The 21330-nt window shown below is 41.0% G+C and overlaps 1 protein-coding gene across 1 annotated transcript in view; it reads right to left on the bottom strand.

Moving 5' to 3' along the window:
- Nucleotides 1-21330, bottom strand: part of MARK3 (microtubule affinity regulating kinase 3) — a 110671-nt gene that overhangs the window by 55834 nt on the left and 33507 nt on the right. Inside the window, exon 3 of the mRNA XM_068991251.1 lies at nucleotides 12672-12725. Coding sequence (XP_068847352.1) covers nucleotides 12672-12725 — 54 coding nt within the window. The remainder of the gene's footprint in view (nucleotides 1-12671; nucleotides 12726-21330) is intronic.

Below are 21330 nucleotides of genomic sequence, written 5' to 3'. Positions count from 1 at the left end.
ATCTCTTAGTTAGGCTTATTAATTGTATTAACTGGACCATTGCTTATAGCTAGCTGCACAAGTGCCCGATCCTGAGGAAATCATTTTGCTTGCAGTCATCATAGTTTTGAATAGTTATCACAATAATTTCCTGCCACATAGCAGTAATGTATCCTAAGAAAGGGATGCTTTAAAAAAAAAATTCACAAATTTGTGGGACTTCCCTGGTGGTCAACTGGTGAAGGCTCTCTATTTCCACTGCATGGGGCACAAGTTCCATCTCTGGTCAGGGAACTAAGATCCCGCATGCCACAAGGTGTAGCCAAATACTTTAAATTTAAAACGTGCAAGTCTGTAATATGGGCTAGTGGAGGAGCTCTACATAAAGATCTGTCTCTTTTTCTCTCTACTTAATGTGCCATACATAGTCGGAGAGGGATTAAGCCTCCTTTGTTACTCTTGTGTTTCTACTTTTAGCTCAGATTTTACCTGTCACATATTTTGGGATTCTATTTATCATCTGCCCTTCTACTATTGAAAACAAAAATTTTAAATGAGAAAATAAATGTAAAATAACTGTCTTTAAAATAGCAATTGTGCAATGAACCAGAATACAAATTAAAACCACAATGACATAGTTTTATATCTACCAGATGGGCAAGAACTGAAAAATCAGACAAAAATTTGACAAGGATGTGACATTACCTGAACTGCTCATTTGTAAACTACAGATAAAAATAACGATGTCACAGGGCTGCCGTGACAACAGGCAATGAGTGATGCAGACCGTTCATAGCCATTAAGAATCTGACCTCTGGAGCACACTATCTGGCCCCACCTGGGCCTCTGCCACTCACTGACTGCACCAAAGGTGGCTGGACCTCCTGGGCCTCTGGTACTCCCAGGATAAAGGATCTGACAGGCAGAGATCTTGGAAAGTGCCTGGCACACAGTAGGCAACATGCGGCTGTGATTCTGGCTGTTATTGCCAGGATTCTTTCCCAAAGGTCTAGTTTTTAAACCTATTTTCAATTTTTTGCAAACTGAATTTCTCCATGCCAGGCTCTAAGTCTGACCCCTTCAACTCATTACTGACCAGGGGATTTTTGTAGAAACTAATGCATATGGCCGGTGATTTTTATTTTGGTCAGCTAAAAATTAATTCTGTTATTTCACTAGCACTGAAGGTTACTACATTCAACAGTTATACCTGACACACAGGTTAAGTCTTCCAATTTTTGTGAAATATCTTCTGCACTCTTTTGCTGAAGCAAAGGAGCATTTTCCAGCACCATGAGTTTCATTTTCACTTTCTGGATCAGAATCGATCACTAAGGTTTTTCTTTTTGTTGGTATAACATTCACACTGTCTGAATCAGAACTATATTCTGAAGAACTACCATCTTCTGAGACACTAGTATATATGTTGCTCGGACAATCAGAGAAAGTATCTGCAAAAAACTCACTGGAAAATTCTTCTACACTCAAAATATCATGATGCATCATTTTTGGAAATTTTTTGTTTATAACATACACTTTGGTTGAAAGAAAAACCTAACAGAGCAAACTGTGAATGACAATGGCAATCATAATGTCCAGTGAACCCTTGATGATTTTGAGCTCTAACAGCTCTCACGGTGATGCTAACAGCACCATTCTCTAAAAACGCATTAATACGTCTCTGGTCAATAACCTTCAGGTAACAAAAGACGTATTAGTACGTTCTCAGTCAATAATGTGTTAACATACTTGGTTTTTCAGTGACTTTTCTAAATAGCACAATGAACCACTGGTACAATTAAAAATAAATTCTAATATCCTCAATTCAAAAATCTACTCTAAGCCTCCTACCAAAGTGAAAATAAGTCAGGCAATAAATTGAAATTTTCCCTCTAAAGCACCAGCAACACTGAAGCTATATTTTCTCTCACTTCTATGACTTTTGAAATCTAACAATATATTTTAATTCTCAGTATTTTAAATACTAAGATGAAGAAGGGTTTGTCTTAGATTTCATTTACCACATCCTGTTTGTAGAAGTTTGTATCCTGTACCTGATTCATTACACTGATCCGAATGCAGATCCTCCATTGTAAATAATAGGACTCTAGGTTTTTTTTTTTTCCCCTATCTGATTTCTTCGGGAATCCACTGGTTTAGTGATCCACACTGTTCAGCCTCCACGTGATTTGGGGTTTTTTTGTAGTTTTTTTTTTTTTGTTCTTGTAGTTGTCTTCTAGTCTCACAGTGTTGCAGTCAGAAAAGACATTTGATATGATTTACATTTTCCTAAATTTGCCAGGGCTTGTTTTGTTGCCCAGCATGCGATCTATTCTAGAAAATGTTCTATGTACACTTGAAGAGAATGTGTATTCTGCTGCTTTCAGATGGGGTGCTCTAAGGAATCAATGTTGTTAAAATGTCCATACTGACCAAGGCAATGTACAGATTCAATGAAATCTCTATTAAAATACCAATGGTGTCTTTCAAAGAATAGAAAAAATAACTTTAAAATCTGCATGGAGATACAAAAGACCTCATATAGCCAAAACGATCTTGAGAAAGAAGAGAGTTGGAGGAATCACACTCCTTGACTTCAGACTATATTACAAAGCTATAGTAATCAAAGCAGGATCGCACTGGCACAAAAATAAACACAGATAAATGGAACAAGATAGAGAGCCCAAAAATAAACCCCCACACTTATAATCAAGTAATGTATGACAAACAAGGCAAGAATACACAATAGAGAAAAGGCAGTCTCTTTGATAACTAGTGCTGGGAAAACTGGACAGCTACAGTTTGAATGAAGAATGAAATCAGAACATTCTCCAAAACTATATACAAAAAATAAATTCAAAATGGGTTAAAGACCGAAATGTAAGACTGGATACTATAAACCTCCTAGAATACTCTGACATAAATCACAGCACTATTTTTGGGAACTTCTCCTAAAGTAAAGGAGACAAAAGCAAAAATAGACAGATGGGACCTAATTGCCCCTGAAAGCTCTTACAGAGCAAAGGCAACTACTGATGAAATGGAAAGGCACCCTACTGAATGGGAGGAAACATTTGCTCATGATATGACCAATAAAGAACTAATATCCAATATATATGAACAGCACACATTATACAGCATCAAAAAAACACAAACTCAATTAAATAATGGGCAGAAGAACTAAATAGGTATTTTCCCAAAGAGGAAATGCAGACGGCACATGCAAAGATGCTCAATATCACTTATCATCAAGGAAATGCAAATCAAAACCACAATGAATATTACCTCATATCTGTCAGAATGGTTACTATCAAAAACAACACAAAGATCAACGTTGGTCAGGATGTGGAGAAAAGAGAAAAGAGAACCGTCACACACTATTGATGGGAATGTAAATTGGTACAGCCATTATGGAAAACTATGGAGTTTCTCAAAAAACTAAAAACAGAACTATATACAACCAATTCCATCACTGGGTACATATTTTTAAAAACCTCAAAACATTAATTCCAAAAGATACATGCACTCCAATGTTCACAACAGCATTATTTACATCTGTCAAGATACGGGGGCAACCCAAATGTCCATCAACAGATGAATGGATAAAGATGTGGTGTGTGTGTATATATAGACTACTACTCAGCCATAAAAATGAATGAAACTTTGCAATCCCAGTAACATGAATGGACCTGGAGGGCATTATGTTAAGTTAAAAAAGTCAAAGACATATTGTGTATCACTCAAATGTGGAATCTTAAAAATACACCGAACTGGATGGATATAACAGAAGCAGACTCACTGATACAAACTAGTGGTTACCAATGGGGGGAGGGGAGTGGGCAGGGAAGTAAGAGGTACAAACTATTAGGTATGAAATAAGCTACAAGGGTTACTGTACAACACAGGCACTATAACCAATATTTTATAAGCATGTAAAGGGAGTACAAACTTTAAAAACTGTGTATTGCTATATTGTACACCTTTAACTTATATCATAAGTAACTATACTTCAATTTTTAAAAATGAATTAAAAAAAAAATCCATGACTCTTAACCACTCTTTTTGTTAGTGACCTGAGCTACTTAGCCTCTTACAAGTCAATATGGAAAGAGGAAGCTATTAAGAAAGGAAAATATGAACAGAGCTGCTTGATGAAAAAGATTCCAAAAATGACCTGGGCTTCACCAGATGGGCAAGAAATCCAGAAATTTGGTTAGGAAGAGTTTGAGAGGGAGGAGATATTCAGCACTGGTAGTGGTACCAGCCTACAAGACTTAAACCACTGGAGGAAGGGGTCACCTTTAACAAAGCGCACCCTCAGAAACAGGAGAGAAGTTAAGAATCCTGCAGGGAACCAAAGAAGTCCGGGATCCATTCTCATCTGAGATGTGCACCCAGATCCCTCTGCCTCACCCTAGACTCAACCAGTCGGCACCTCCAGGGGGTGGAGTATTCTGAAGAAAACATGGGCCTTTTGTTCCCCTAAAACTCCACTGTGTGTTCAGTCACCCAGTCATGTCAGACTCGCTGTGACCCCATGGACTGTAGCCCTCCAAGCTACTCTGTCCGTGGGATTTTCCAGGCAAGAACACTGAAGTGGGTCACCATGCCCTCCTCCAGGATCTTTCCGACCCAGGGGTCGAACCACATCTCCCGTGTCTCCTGCATGGCAGGCTGATTCTTTACCCGTTGAGCCAGAGGCTTCCACGAGAGATGATTCTAATGCACAGCAAGGGTTAAAAAAGACTGGCCTAAGGAGACTGAAGCAAAGGTACTCCAAATAACCTAGCATGGTTAACAGTAAAAGTAAATTACACTGTAGACTATATGAAAAGCATGAACCGGTTCTCTCTGCTTCCAAATATACAGTTCTTTGGTTTGTCCCACAACTAAAATTTCCTGGGATGCCAAGAAAAGGTCACTTACAGACCTCTAAGCATTATAGTGGCTTCAAAAAAAAAAAAAAAAACACAACCCGACTTAAGAAAACAGACTTGAGTGGGTATAAGCAGAATTTCCCAGAAATACCCTGATAAAAGGAAGCTATAGTCAATATGTCAATAATCATTCAGTAAACTGGTATGTATCTTACATGTATTTTCTCTTTGGTTGCACTGTGTTACAAAGAAAGCTGAAAACTGAAGAATTGATGCTTTCTAACTGTGGTGTTGAAGATTCTTGAGAGTCCCTTGGACTGCAAGGAGATCAAACTAGTCAGTCCTAAAGGAAATCAGTCCTGATTATTCACTGAAAGGACTGATGCTGAAGCTGAAACTCCAATACTTCAGCCACCTGATGTGAAGAACTGACTCACTGGAAAAGACCCTGATGCTGGGGAAGACTGAAGGCAGGAGAAGGGGACAAAGGATGAGATGGTTGGACGGCATCACAAACTTGATGGGCATGAGTTTGAGTAAACTCCGGGAGTTGGTGATGGATAGGGAGGCCTGATGTGCTGCAGTCCATGGAGTCGCAAAGAGTCGGACACAACTGAGCGACTGCACTGAACTGCGCTGTTACTCAGGACGTCAGTTCCCTGACCAGGGACTAAACCCATGCCCCCTGCAGTGGAAGGCAAGAGTTCTAACCAATGGAACACCAGGGAATTCTCATAATTTGCACATACTTGAATTTAAGCTTCATTCTGCTTTTTCTTCGGTAATTTTGATCAATATTTTTTAAACACAGGGATCTCCTTTTCTAATAGTCTGGATTGAAGAATGGTGCTTGAATCTTACTGAAAAAATGTTTTCCTGGGTCAGCAAGACCAACTAACACATGGATTCTCCATTAAGGGCTCTGTCTCTGCCCTGTCAGATCTTTAACTGGACAAAGACATCCTTGTCCAAAGCACAGAGCACCAGAATAGAAATGACAGGTAATACAAAACACTAATTTTTCAAAAATACCCTCAGCAGACTGGAATTGCAGCAGGAAACCAATTAACTGGTTTTTAGCAAAAATCAGATAAATTCAGATAAGAAAAAGAATCAAATATAGATATGGAATAAACTAGCCCTGTGTTGAGGGCAAGTCCTGTAGTTAGCCCAAGAGGCTCAGTGTTTACTCTGTAGATGGGACCAATAAGACTCAAAATAGGTGGTTATATTCCATTAGTAGTGTTTGGGTTTTTTCCTTTTTGGATTGCCATATCCACCACAGCTCCGTATGAAAGAATAGAGAACAGTGCTGTACATGTTTCTAGACGACAGATGTTCAACTAGAAAAGAAAAAAATCTGGTCAATAACTGGAGTCATCAACACTGGAACAGAGAGGCACAGGACTAAGAATGCCTCCATCTCTCTACGTGTTTAAAGCTGCTTAAGTGCTGAGTCACTTGCTTCAGTCATGTCCAGCTCTTTGCAACCCTATGCACTGTAGCCCACCAGGGTCCTCTGTCTATGGGAGTCTTCAGGCAAGAATACTGCAGTGGGGTGCCATGCCCTGCTCCAGGGGATCTTCCTGACCCAGGTCTCCTGCGTTGCAGGCAGATTCTTTACCACTGAGCCACCATGGAAACGCTAAAGCTGGCTAACCAGCTTTCACAAACATATACTAAGGGAAAAAAATCAATTATTTCATTAATTTACATAGTTCTTGTTTTTAACTAAATGGTTCCAGTTTAAGAAAAAGATGACGGACTGCTTATATTGGTGTCACAGTATGGTGATCAAGAAGCCTTTTTTTTTTTTTTTTTTTTTAATTTTATTTGGCCGTGTTGAGTCTTAGTTGTGGCAAGCAGGATCTTTTGTTGTGGCGCATGGACTCTCGAGTTGTGGCACTCCAGGTTTAGCAGTTGTGGGACGTAGGTTTAGTTGCTCCGCAGCATGTGAGATCTTAGTTCTCTGACCAAGGATCGAACCTGCATCCCCTGTATTGCAAGGTGGATTCTTAACCACTGGACCACCAGCTAAGTCCCAAGACTATTTCTAAAATAACACAATCTCAGTCAGAAGAACCCAGGGGAAGGTTAGGGAACCACCAAAAAGTTTATTACACACAGATGAGTGTTCCTTAAAGAGCCAGGGCATTTGAGGCTCCCAGTTCGGCCTGATACAGCCTCTGGCTCAGGGCCTTACATGGCCCTGCATACTTACAGGCCTCTGTAGCCCACTGCTGTTGCTGGTCCTCAAATTGTCTGTGCAATCCTCCACAAATGCTCAATGAGGACCTCCATGTCAACACTGCAATGAGGACTGAAAATGTCTTTCCATGCTTCCTTACTTACTGAAATATATTCAGATCCTTAAGGCCTAGGTAAAATTATACTGGTGAACATGCATTCACCCAGAGTCCATTGCACTTGTCTGACTTCTTATCACAAGGCTTGGTTCAGAAGAACAATAAAGTTTCTTAAATGAATTGCTAAGAGGACACCCCTACACATTCCTTGCAACACTATCTCCTCACCCTGTTATCTTAATATGTAAGTTATTATTCAGGTATGGTGAGCCAAGAGGTTAGGAGAAGACTACCACTCAAAGGATGGTTACTTAGAGTTCCCAAAAAGGGGGCACACAGTGCCATCCAGGGCCTTGTGAGGGAGCACCAGGATGGGTCAGGAGGCAGAAAGAGCAAGGGGAAAGCATGGCGAGTTTTTATCCTGGTTTCCACAGGAAAGGCAAGTCCAGGCAGGGTGAGCAGGCTGAGGACTGGTTCCTTTGGATCATTTCAGCAGATCTCAGGTCTAAGTATAGTTGTTAGGTGCCCAGTACCTGCAGGGCAGAGAAATAACTGCCTCCTGGAGTTTAAGATCAAGCAGAGGGCGTGGTTGGAGCACGGGGCAGCAGTTTTCTATTTCCAGGAGCTGGCGAATTCTGGGAGTACTCTCTCCCAGATCAGCCAGAGCATCGAGAATATAAAAATCAGGAAAATACAGTTAATACATCTTGCTCTGTTTTTCTTTATGGCACTGACATGATGTGACACCATGTATCTGTTCACTGCTGCTCCCCTACTATGATGTCAAGTCCACAAAAGCCAGAAGTTCATTTGGTTCAGTGTTTATCCTCAGTACTTAGAATAGTGCCTGGCACACAGCAGGCATTCACTAGTAAGCGCTTGTTAAGTGAAGGAGTAAGGAAACAAACTTGCATTAAGACATGAGTCCTGCCAAGTTCAGAAGGGGAGGCGGGGAACAAGGCTTTCTTATGTACTTGAAATATTTCTTCGAACTTGAAATTACTAACTAGCTTCTTCACCACCACTACAGAGCAAGCCTCAGGTGAGCTCCCACCTCAGCGAGGGGGATTTAGCCACAGGAGGGCAGCGTAAGGAAATGCAGCGAGTCCATGCTCTGGAGCTGGACTAGGGTCTACATCTTTGCTCTACCGCCTACGAACTGGAGAGCGAGACTGTATGGACTTTTCAGCCTGTCTCCTCGATGGAAAGTCAAGACGGCAGTAATGCTCACCTAACAGAGTGTGAAGAGGAGAAGATATCCATCAGGCTAGTTAGTGTGAAAGCCTCTGTATGTGAGGACACAGGAAGCACACACTCTAGCATCTGAGGACGATGAGCTCCGACCCAGTGAAGGACCCAAGGACACTGCTTACAGCAAGTGCTCTGTTACCTAAACTTGCTAAACACGCTTTCACTTAAGAGTTCACTAACGTTCAACTCCACGCTGACTACACCCATTATAAAATGACTGCTCGCACATCTATCAGTTAGGGGACTCTGGGCAGGTTACTTTACCTCCTGGCCTCTGTCTCCTGAATAACAGCTTACCTCATGAAACTGTTCCACAATGTGATATGTGGAGACGGGGCATCCAGGAATTAAGTCGGTTTAGATGAGGTCATGAGGGTGTTTCCTTATGATGGGATTAGTGCCCTTTTAAGCAGAGACATCAGAGAGCATGCACACGTGCTCACACACCTTCCCCCCACTTTGCTGTGAAGACACAGTGAGATGGCAGCTCTCTGCAATCCAAAAAGAAAGCTCTCACCAGAACCCGACCATGCCGGCAACCCTGATTTTGGACTTCCCAGCCTCTAGAACTGTGTGAAATAAACACAAATTTGTGAAATAAAGCCACCCAGTCTACAGTATTTTATTATAGCAGCTTGAGCAAACTACTACAGTACTTTATACTAAATTTAAGCCATTATCAGAAGTAGTCTACAGCAAATAGGTCCTATGAGACCCAAGTCAGAACCCACAATTCAGTTCTTAAGCTTTACCTACTTCCTGTGAGGGTAAAATTAAAGAAACAAACAAAAATATCTCTGGGAAAAGAATTTGAAAAAGAGAGAGAGAATAGATACATATATTTGTATAACTGATTCACTCTGCTGTACACTGCAACTAAAACAACACTGTAAGTCAACTACACTCCAAAAAAAAAGAAAAGAGAATCTACTCTCCCTCAAAATCAATATTCAGCAGGATACACAATAACAACACTCAGTCCTTAGCATATGCCAAGAACTACACTCAGCTCTTCTAAAGGCTTTTAAATGTTAACTCATTTAATTCTCACCACAGCCCTAGAGATAATGTTATTATTTCCATTTTAAAAACAGGGAAATGAAGATCCAGGGAGGTGACGTGTCACAAAGCTAGGCTAGGCTGAAGCCTAAACTTGAATCCATGTCGTCTGGCTTCACCATTTTCCCACCTATGACTCTATACTCCCTCTCTTTTTGGTAGTACTACTCCAAGGTTAGGAAAGAAAATAACTTTAGATGGGTCGCACTTAGTGTACTGGCATGGCTTAGTCAAGTCGTAACTTGCTTCTTAATGACACACAAAACAAAACAAGAGCATGTAACCAAATCAAAGCTAAAAATGATTTTGTAAAACCAGGAAGAAAACTAACATTTTTTAAGCTCCTGTTGTTTTCAACAGCATTATAAGTACACAACGTTACACCTTTCTTTAAAGGCTGACCTAAAAGACATTTATAAACAGCAAAATGTCTCAGGGATAGTACTCAGAAATTAAGAAGTACAAAAAAAAAAATGGAGAAGGATATATCTTACTAGAATCTACATTTATTCACTCAGTGGCTGAAAAATTAAAAAGAAAAATGAGGAACTTGTCGGTGAAAATAATATCAGTTCACAGACACGCAATCACTTCAGGATTGCTTATCTGTGTCCATCAGACATGACCTATGTGTGAGCTAGGACACTGCGAACACTTTTAAACTATCTTAACATCGGTGTTCAAACACTGCCTGAATGAGCCAGCCCACATAGTTTTGGCAGTGGCAGTACAAAAAGATTACATACTGTTGACAGAATGCTCCTTAATGTAAACGTTGGCTCCTAAGGCTGCACAGCAAGCTCCAGAGGTTAAGCTCACAATATAAAGAGCTGTGGTGCTGACGCAGGTGTGATGGCAACTGTAAGTGATGCTGAGGAAGAAACCAGATGCAAGAACCACTGTTCCACGGGCGTAAGATGCCAGGAATATGTGCCACTCTGCTGCCACTTTCCCACAGAAAAGGAACTCAGCAAAAAAGAATTTTGAAGGAAATATTTATAGAATGCTTTTAATTTATAAGAAAAGAATATGAACACAGGATTTACAGTTTAAAACAATGCCCTAAAACTGAAAACATTACACTCCTCAGATTATTTAACTTGGATGGATCTTCCTCTAGTATAAATCTTCTGTGGATGGTTCACACTTGTCCTATAGCAAACAGATCTTAAAAGTCATACCTACTGTTTATGTGCCAAAAGTAATGCTGAACATATCTGCATCATCTCACTATCAAGCTAACCAGACAACCTATCATGTACTGAATTGATAGTGATATGACAAACTGTAATTTGTAATAATAATAAAAAAGAATAGTGGCAATTAAAAATTATGACCAAAAGTAATGAAAAAAAGCAATCAAGCATGAAACAAAAATTGCAATCAATTCAATACTATGATAAAATTCTTCCTAGAAAAATGGCAGAATTCCAGTTATTTACAAGTACACTTGAACAATGCAAGATTTGTAACATCATTAGAATCCTCAGCAAACCTCTTTACATACTAATTTTAGTTCTGAATACCAAATTTTTATAACCCCTTACCTATTAATTAGCACCAAGTCCCTAGGTACATGAAGAAATGAAAGTTTAAGGAAAGGGATATAATTTCATCTTCAGAACAAAGAACTAGAATTTCTGGATCCTTCCAAGGCCACCCCGAAAATCCTTAAGCCCCACTATGCCCTGCAGAACCACTCGTTTAAATAACATTTTCAGTGCAAGATAAAATCTACCTCTCTTCCCACCTAAACCTCTACTCCACCCCTCAAGGATAAGATTTCAAAATCATGATGTAAATGGAAAATAACCATTGGAACTACATTAGAAATGTACATAAGGCATTATACTTAAAATACCTTACACATTGCTTAGCAGTTTACAAAACTTTTATATGTTTTATTTCATTGATATAATCCATCATGAAAAGACTAAACCTTCATTTAATTAGTTATTTTTTATTTTCAGTTGAAGTTTAGTTGACATACATTATGTTTGCTTCAGGTGTACAACATAGTGACCTGACAATCAAATACATTGTAAAACGATCACCATGGTAAGTCCAATAACCACCTGTCACCATATAAAATTATTGTAACATTATCGACTTCGTTCCTTATGCTATATGTTATATCCCATGACGCGTTTACTTCATAACTAGAAGTTTTTACCACTTAAGTCTTCCTTACCTATTTCACTCAATTTCCCTCTGGCAACCAACAGTTTTGCTCTCTGTAAGTCTGTTTCTGTTTTGTCTATTTGTTTTGTTTTTAAAATTCCACATATAGGTGAGATCATATGGTACTTGTCTTTGTCTGACTTATTTCACTTAGTGAAATTATCTCTGTTTTTAAAGATGAGAAACCCAATGTCAGAGAGTTAAGTGACTTGCTCAAGGTCAAGTTAGACATTCAGTTAAGTGGCAGAGGACTTCCTGCTCTTATTTCTAGGTCTCCGTACCTTCCAGCTACCACAGGCCAAGTCTAGAAATCTAATAAAGAATGCAAAAAGGCTTTGCAAAACTGAGAAGAACTAGAAGGATCTTTTTATGCAGAGTGCTAATCGTTCACTGATGCACCAGTGAAGCACCTATGACCAGGCCCTGCCTGAGCAAGTGCATCTTCCCATGGGCCGTGAGGAGCTTGGAAAGAGGGCCAGGTGATTTTACCGTGCAGCACACTGAGAACTTCTGAGCTACACTAGAAAATGCTAATGGCAGCAGTGTATTACAAGCATGTTTTCAACTATTAATTCAGTTTTACTTTTTTCCTTTCCTGTGAATTAATCATCACTCCTTAACTAGACGTAGACGCGTAGCATAATAAAGCTAAAGTGCTGACTTGAAAAAAGAGCACAGCATGAGCTGTAAAGGTGAGTGACTCTGCATAAGACAGACTACATGGAAATACGTTCTATTCTAGTCAATATTTAGAAAATTCAATTTGAAAGTACAGCCTTCAGTTTGTGCTATGAAGAACATTTAAAAATCATTATCTTCAACTGGAAAGGAAGGAAAAAAATCGAACAATACTGCATTTAAACAATATTATATTAAAGTAGTCATCTGAGAAAGAGGAAGCTTTACTATGTACTAAACACAATAAAAATAACAGTACAGGTAATTAATGGACAAATTAGACGGCAATTAGCACTGAAAATCATTTTTAAAAAAATACTGGCTGTTGGACCAATCTTACCTTTTGTAGACTTGTTGGATTCAACTGAGTTTTGTCGATTATTTTTATTGCAACCTAGGAAAAAAAAAAAAATATTTAAGGATTTTAAGAATTTGGTGGGAAAGTTGCTCATTCATGTCCAACTCTTTGTGACTCCATGAACTATACAGTCCATGGAATTCTCCAGGCCAGAATACTGGAGTGGGTAGCCTTTCCGTTCTCCAGGTGATCTTCCCAACCCAGGAATCGAATCCAGGTCTCCTGCACTGCAGGCAGATTGTTCACCAGCTGAGCCACCAGGGAAGCCCAAGGATTTGGGAATCATAGATTAACTGGTAACAGTTTTGTAAACACCCAGACACGAGACATTGTTAACAAACAAGTACTTAAACAAACCTTAAAAACTTAAAACTCAACTAGTTACAATTATTTTACATTTTATAAATATTTTATAATTGACAAGAGGGGCTTCATACAAATATGGCTACAACATTTTACATTTAAATAGACAAGGGGGGAAAAAAACTCCCAGAAACCACACCAAAAGGGGGAGAGATTTATAATGAAAATATTATTCATCATTTTTATCTAATTTGGGATCCAAATCAAATTCCAGCTGAGCTATTTCAAACCCTAAAAGATGACACCATTAAAGGGCTGCACTCACTACGCCAGCACATTTGGAAAACTCAGCAGTGGCCACGGACTGGAAAAGGTCGGTTTTCATTCCAATCCCAAAGAGAGGCAGCGCAAAGAATGTTGAAACTGCCGCACAACTGCACTCATCTCACACGCTAGCAAAGTAACGCTCAAAATTGTCCAAGTGAGGCTTCAACAGTATGTGAACCAAGAACTTTCAGACGTTTAAGCTGGCTTTACAAAAGGCAGAGGAACCAGAGATTAAATTGCCAACATCCGTTGGCTCATAGAAAAAAAACAAGAGAATTCCAGAAAAACATCTACTTCTGCTTTACTTAACAAAGCCTTTAACTGTGTGGATCACAACAAGTTGTGGAAAATTCTTAAAGAGATGGAAAAACCAGACCACCTTACCTGCCTCCTAAGGAACCTGTATGCAAGTCAAGAGGCAAGACAATGGAACATGGAACAATAAACTGGTTCAAAATTGGGAAAGGATTATGCCCAGCCTATATACTGTCACCCTGCTTATTTCACTTAAATGCAGAGTACACCATGTAAAATGCTGGGAGGGCTCAATCACAAGGGGGATCAGGACTGCCAGGAGAAGTATCAACAACCTCGGAAATCCAGATGATGCCATTCTAATGTCAGAAAGTGAAGAGGAGCCTCTTGATGAAGATGAAAGAGGAGAGTGAAAAATCTGGCTTAAAACTCAATATTCAAAAAGCTAAGATTATGGCATCACTTCATTGCAAATAGATGGGAAAAGTGAACAGTGACAGATTTTCTTTTCCTGGGATCTAAAATCACTGTGGATGATGACTGCAGTCATGAAACTGAAAGACCCCTGCTCCTTGGAAGAAAACAATGACAAACCTAGACAGTAATTACAAGGTAGAGACATCACTTTACCAACAAAGGTCCATACAGTCAAAACTGTGGTTTCTCCGATAGTCATGTAGGGATGTGAGAATTGGAACATAAAGAAGGCTAAGCGCCAAAGAACTGGTGCTTTCGAACTATGGTGCTGGAGAAGACTCTTGAGAGTTCCCTGAACAGCAAAGAGATCAAACCAGTCAATCCTACAGGAAATCAACCCTGAATATTCATTGGAACAACTGATGCTGAAGCTTCAATACTTTGCACACCTGATGCAAAGAGCTGACTCATTTGAAAAGAACCTCATATTGGGAAAGACTGAGGGCAGGACGAGAAGGGGGTGGCAGAGGAAGAGATGGTTAGATGGCACCACCGACTCTATAGACATGAATTGAGCAAACTCCGGGTGACAGTGAAGGACATGGAAGCCTGGCAAGCTGAAGTCCACGGGATCACAAAGAGTTAAGACATGACTTAGCAACTGAACAACAACGGATATCCAAAACTAGGGGCTACAGACAGCGAGAAGCGGGGATGGGGTGATGACAGGGGATGGAAGGGGACGTAAGTGAATAGAGAGGCTGTACCATGAACTAGGGAACATACATAATTAACCCAGCTTTACACCTGAGGTCCAGAACAACAAATGATCTCACCCAAACTGACAAGGCTGTGCTCCTACCACATGTCCCTCAGAACACAGATTCAAAGATTCTTTGTCAACATTTCTTGCACTTTTTGGTCCCTTTTATATTCTTAAAGATTATGCTGAACCAAATACAGGTTATATCTATCAATATTTGGGCTTCCTCGCTGGCTCAGCAGTAAAGAATCCACCTGCAATGCAGGAGCTGCAGGAGATGTGTGTTCGATCCCTGGATCAGGAAGATTCCCTGGAGAAAGAATTGGCAATCCACTCCAGTATTCTTGCTTGGGAAATTCCATGGACAGAGGAGCCTGGTGGGCTACAGTCCATGGGGTAGCAAAGAGTCGGACACAACTTAGCGACTAAACAACATCAACAGCAAAAAGACATATACTGTATACTTGCACTTATGAGGTTCCTAGACTATTCAAAAGCATAGAGATAGAAAGCAGAATGTTGGATGCCAGGGGCTGGGGAGAAGAGGGAATGGCGAATTTAATGGATATAGTTTCAGTTTTACAAGATGAAGAGTTCAGGAGATAAATGGTGGTGATGGCTGCACAACATTATGGATGTATTTAATATGACTGAAATACACATTTTAAATTAGTTAATACATTTTATACTATGCATGTTATCACAATAAAAAACTGAAAAAGTTCACTGCATGTTAATATAAATAACATTTTAATAAAATTCTCACATGACCTCCTGTAGTCAATTATTAAATCACATGTCACACCACTTCTGGAAAATTCTACTTTACACTTGTGGAAAAGAATGAAAGAAGCAAATAATGTCTTAATGGTTACCCAAACAGTTTTGATTTTGCAGACTCCCATTAAAAGGATCTCAGAACACATACAGGGGTCCACATTGCTACTTCAAAAACCCTGTATTACTCATATTAATGCTTTTTTAAAAAACTGCTTAACGTGGTTTAAAGCCTTCATCTGCCCATATATTTGATTACTTCCTAGGAATCTATTAGCCTCCTAATGAGCTAAAGAAAGGCATCTGGTGAGTCTGACCCTGGAGTGGAAGAAACCCACCACCCCTTCACCCCTTGCCTGGGAGGAAAAAAATCAGAATTGATGGAGGAGGGGAGAGTTAATGAGTGTACATGTCTGAAAAAGCAAAGTTGAAATTCTAATTTTGTATTCAGAAAATTTAACTCTTGATGGAAACTAAATAAAGCAAAAGGAAATACTGGCTTCTCACGTACGCAAACGATGACCACCTTGTGTGTACCTCAGTTGGGTAGAGGACTCCTATTATAGCCCCAGCACACAACCTGTACACAGGAAGCAGTCAGTGAAGCTTACTGTGGTGACCCAAGGCCCTGAACACTCGCATCAGTAACCGCAGACGCATGAGAGACGGAGACAGAGTGAAGAAAGGGGTTTCTGATGTTTTAGCAAACATCAGTGTGGTTTTAAAATTACATTATGTTACAGTCAAGGGACTTCCTCAACAGTCTAGTGGTCCACTGCAGGGGGCATGGTCGGGGTATTAACATCCCACATGCCATGTGGCGTGGCGAAAAAACCCCACAAACTTTACTTTCGTAAGTAATTTCACGTGGTATACTTGGATCTGCCCATTCCCAAAGGAACCCCTTTGGTAACACTGTTCTGGCCACAATCCGGCTTTCTTCCTTCTTCTCACACCCAAATCCACATAAATGCTGTCTTTCCAGTTTAGTCTCTATTCTCCTTGGAGGCCCCTTGTTCACTCATTTCTTCTGCCTCTGCTTAGTATCCACCTTCTAGAGATTCCATTCTGATTCTGTTAGTATGCATTTTCATTTTCAAGTACTGCTGTTCAAATGGGAGAAGGAAATGGTAACCCACTCCGGTGTTCTTGCCTGGAGAATCTCAGGGACAGAGGAGCCTGGTGGGCTGCCGTCTATGGGGTCGCACAGAGTCAGACACGACTGAAGTGACTTAGCAGCAGCAGCTGTTCAAATAGTATCTAAAGCAAAAACAGTTCAAAATATGTTGCATTCAGCTAAATCTCACTGTGGAAGAGAGGCTTTATCAAAACCAAGTGTCCTCATTTAACACAATGTGTGTATGTGTGGCAATGAAAGCTGAAGGGGAAGCTCCTAATCCCTTCTTCCTTCCAGTTCCCTGCTGGGATGACTCAACCACCAAAATAACCTAGGGCCAGAGCTGGAGCCAGGAGAAGAGCTCCAACCTTCTGAGCTCTGAAAGAGGCAACGGCGGGGCATCACTAGGTGCCTGAGAAAGACGCAGGCCTGGCAGAGCACTCAGCCACGCCCAAGGCTGTAGAGGGTGTGTGTGCATGGGTGTGCTCACAGGTGAGCTCACGCGGGGGTTCACTAGGCAAGGAAACAGAAGTGTCCCTGCCGCTGTGTAAAGTTCCGGGAAATTCTATTTCTTCCCCGGATGCCTAAAGCAAAGTGGAAAATCACAAAATAGGAGTAAAAGAGAGCTCACAGGTAAGAACGGCTTCCGTCAACATTCCTCAAATCAAGAGTCCAACAAACCTGTGGCAAACACCCACTGGAGAAAAATCCTTATCTTCCAGTTCCTGTCAGTTAACTACTGGTCAAAAGAGCCTTATACCCTGCTCCTGACGGGTGTTAAAGCATCACACCCACCAGAACAGCAGGGGAAAGAAAGACTCCCAAGTCCTTTAAAAGGACACAGTAATCCAGAAGAATGGCATATTAGCCAGCTCAGGCTGTCACAGCAAAAAAACCACAGACAGGGTGGCTTAAAGAGCAGAAACGTATTTTCTCACAGTTTGGGAGGCTGGACGCCAGCACTCAGGGCGCCAGCACAGGCAGCTCCTGTGGCGAGCAGACGCTCGCCTTCTCACTGCCCCCTTACAAGGCGGGAAAAGCAAGCAAGCTCTCTGGTGCCCCTTAGAAGCACACGAATCCTATCAGATCAGGTGCCTCCCCTTATGACCTAATTCAACCTAATCATTTCCACAAAAGCTCTATCTCCAAATAAGCTTTGACATCTGAATTCCGGGGAACACAATTCAGTCCACAGCAATGGAGAACAAGCCTACCCACTTCAAATTACACCTAACAATACACAGCAGGATGAGTGACTGTCACGAGCACAAGGCAGAGGAACAGAGGCACGCAAGTTAACGAATGCTATGCGGCTCCATGATTTTAAGAGAACAGACCGAATAACCTGTGGTGTTTTACCAGTCATTATAGTGGTTATCTCACGGGGAGGAAAGTGAAATGATTAGGAGGAGGTAGAAGGGAGGACTTCTGGGGTTCAAGTCATGGTGTATTTTTGCTCTGGGTCATGGTTTTGCAAATACTTATATTTTTTTCTTGATGTGTGCAAGGAGCCTGGGTGGGCTGCCATCTATGGGGTCGCACAGAGTCAGACACGACTGTTAAAAAACTACAGTTCAAAAGTCAATAGTTAATGATGCCTCAAATTGAAAAATAAGAATAAAACCTCAAAAACAGTTTAAAAGGCTGAAAGTGATTAGGAAATTGGGGTGGGGTCAGGGAACACTTAAAAAAAAAACAAGCATTGATTCTTTAAACTGCGTAATAGATAATTAACTTGAATAAAAATAACTAAAGGGCTTCCCTGATAGCTCAGTTGGTAAAGAATCCACCTGCAATGCCGGAGACCCCCGTTTGATTAAAAAGCTCTTCTATACCCATAGGGAGCACTCCCAGTTAAAGATGGCGCACTTGTCATGCGCATTCTCTCTTCTCCCATCTGACAGTCCAGTCAAACAACAAAGACAAAATGATTTTAAAAAATGGCAACGAGAATGGGAGAGGCAGCACCAGCAAACAAGAGACCCGAAGCAATTTCTTGGAGACAAAAGTCAGAGGGGCACACAGCAGGGCACACACAAGCCGAGGGGATGCTCAAGGAAGGATACAATCCAGGAAAACGTCACTGACCAGAGAAAACAATTCAACGCTGTGTAAATGAAGGTCCAAGGGAGAGGCCAGCGTTCACCCAAGCCACCGTGACGCTAAGCCAGCCAACTCCACACACCGCATGTAAAGAGCTCGCAGTGTGCTTCTGATTCCTCCACTCTTGAAAATGTTTTCAAGACTAAGACACTTGAGTTCAGTTCAGTTGCTCAGTCGTGTCCAACTCTTTGTGACCCCATTGAACTGCAGCACACCAGGCCTCCCTGTCCGTCACCAACTCCCAGAGTTTACTCAAACTCGTCCATGGAGTCGGTGATGCCATCCAATCATCTCATCCTCTGTCGTCCCCTTCTCCTTCTGCCTTCAATCTTTCCTAATATTCCTTCCCATGTATCTGCTGTCACAAAAAAACATCATAACAATTAAGCCTCCTCCTATTTCAAAGACAGACAGCTGATTCACGTTATCCATGGTAATTCCATTCTATGAATTCACTGTGAACACTGAATTAGTGGAGACTGAACCACTGTTTCTAGAAGAGGTTCCTTTGAGCCCCTAGTCATAACATTTTCATCAACATAACAGTGTTTTATGTTTCTGCTTAAGGACATCTCATTCACTGTATGTTATTGATTTATTAACACTGACTAGCACTATCTATGGAGAAGGAAATGGCAACCCACTCCAGTGTCCTTGCCTGGAGAATCCCAGGGACGGGGGAGCCTCGTGAGCTGCCATCTATGGGGTCGCACAGAGTCGGACACGACTGAAGCGACTTAGCAGCAGAAGCAGCACTATCTAACTCATGCCTGAACGAAGCTTATCTAACAAATATATTTTCTCTATAAGGCGCTCATAGCCTTTGCCTTTAGAAACACTGGCTAGTTACCTCAGCCCTACAGTTGGGGGTCATTTTAAGTAGCAAAATCACCATCAAAATGCACAAAAAAATGTGGAAAATATGGATTAAATAACCACAAAACAGGCACTTGTTAATAGTATGAAAGCTGAAAGAAGGCCAAGGAGGCCTTGATGGACCTCAGCAGAGGAAACACACATAAAGCAATTCCAGCTTTGCACTGCTCTATGCACGGCCAAAAAAGACTGCAAGCGCACTGCTGGCATTGACATGGGGATCACAGACAGATTTTGCAGAGTATGTAAATCTGCAAATATGGAATTTGTGAATAATGAGATTGACTAGTGGCTCTACTCTGAAGAAGGACAGTGGTGATGGTTGCAAACAGTATAAATGCACTTAATGCCACTGAGCTGCATGCTTAAAAATGGCCAAAATGGTAAACTTTATGCCATGTACACTTTACCACAATAAAAAAGTGTCACAATTATGTAATTAAGTGCTTTTTAATCTGTAGGAACTAGGTTTATGTCAAGTTTGTTTCTTTCTCTGCACATTAACTGTAAATATTCCACAATAAACCACAATCACCTTTATGCTTTTTCAGTTCAGTCGCTCAGTGGTGTCAGACTCTTTGCAACCCCATGAATCGCAGCACGCCAGGCCTCCCTGTCCATCACCAACTCCCTGAGTTCACTCAAACTCACGTCCATCGAGTTGGTGATGCCATCCAGCCACCTCATCCTCTGTCGTCCCCTTCTCCTCCTGCCCCCAGTCTCTCCCAGCATCAGGGTCTTTTCCAATGAGTCAACTCTTCGCATGAGGTAGCCAAAGCACTGGAGCTTCAGCCTCAGGATCAGTCCTTCCAATGAATACCTACGGCTGATCTCCTTCAGGATGGACTGGTTGGATCTCCTTGCAGTCCAAGGGACTCTCAAGAGTCTTCTCCAACACCACAGTTCAAAAGCATCAATTCTTCGGCACTCAGCCTTCTTCACAGTCCAACTCTCACATCCATACATGACCACAGGAAAACCATAGCCTTGACTAGACGGACCTTTGTTGGCAAAGTAATGTCTCTGCTTTTCAATATGCTATCTAGGTTGGTCATAACTTTCCTTCCAAGGAGTAAGCGTCTTTTAATTTCATGGCTGCAATCACCATCTGCAGTGATTTTGGAGCCCCCCAAAATTAAGTCTGACACTGTTTCTGCTGTTTCCCCATCTATTTCCCATGAAGTGATGGGACCAGATGCCATGATCTTCATTTTCTGAATGTTGAGCTTTAAGCCAACTTTTTCACTCTCCTCTTTCACTTTCATCAAGAGGCTTTTTAGTTCCTCTTCACTTTCTGCCGTAAGGGTGGTGTCCTCTGCATATCTGAGGTTACTGATATTTCTCCCGGCAATCTTGATTCCAGCTTGTGCGTCTTCCAGCCCAGCGTTTCTCATGATGTACTCTGCATATGAGTTAAATAAACAGGGTGACAATATACAGCCTTGACGTACTCCTTTTCCTCTTTGGAACCAGTCTGTTGTTCCATGTCCAGTTGTAACTGTTGCTTCCTGACCTGCATGCAGGTTTCTCAAGAGGCAGGTTAGGTGGTCTTTTTAGTTATGTTATTAGACTACTAACACTATCTTTTACCATTCTGCTTGCTTACTTCCAAATCTGCTACTATTATTTCCAATAAAAGCAAACTGTTCAAAATATTCTTTTTGTGTGTCAACAGTTGTTTTAAAGAAACATTCTGTTAATCA

The sequence above is a fragment of the Capricornis sumatraensis genome, chromosome 19 (genome assembly GCF_032405125.1).
Source record: "Capricornis sumatraensis isolate serow.1 chromosome 19, serow.2, whole genome shotgun sequence".
NCBI lineage: Eukaryota > Metazoa > Chordata > Mammalia > Artiodactyla > Bovidae > Capricornis > Capricornis sumatraensis.
The sequence above is the reverse complement of the archived record's forward strand: the minus strand, read 5'-3'. Positions and strand labels throughout refer to the sequence as shown.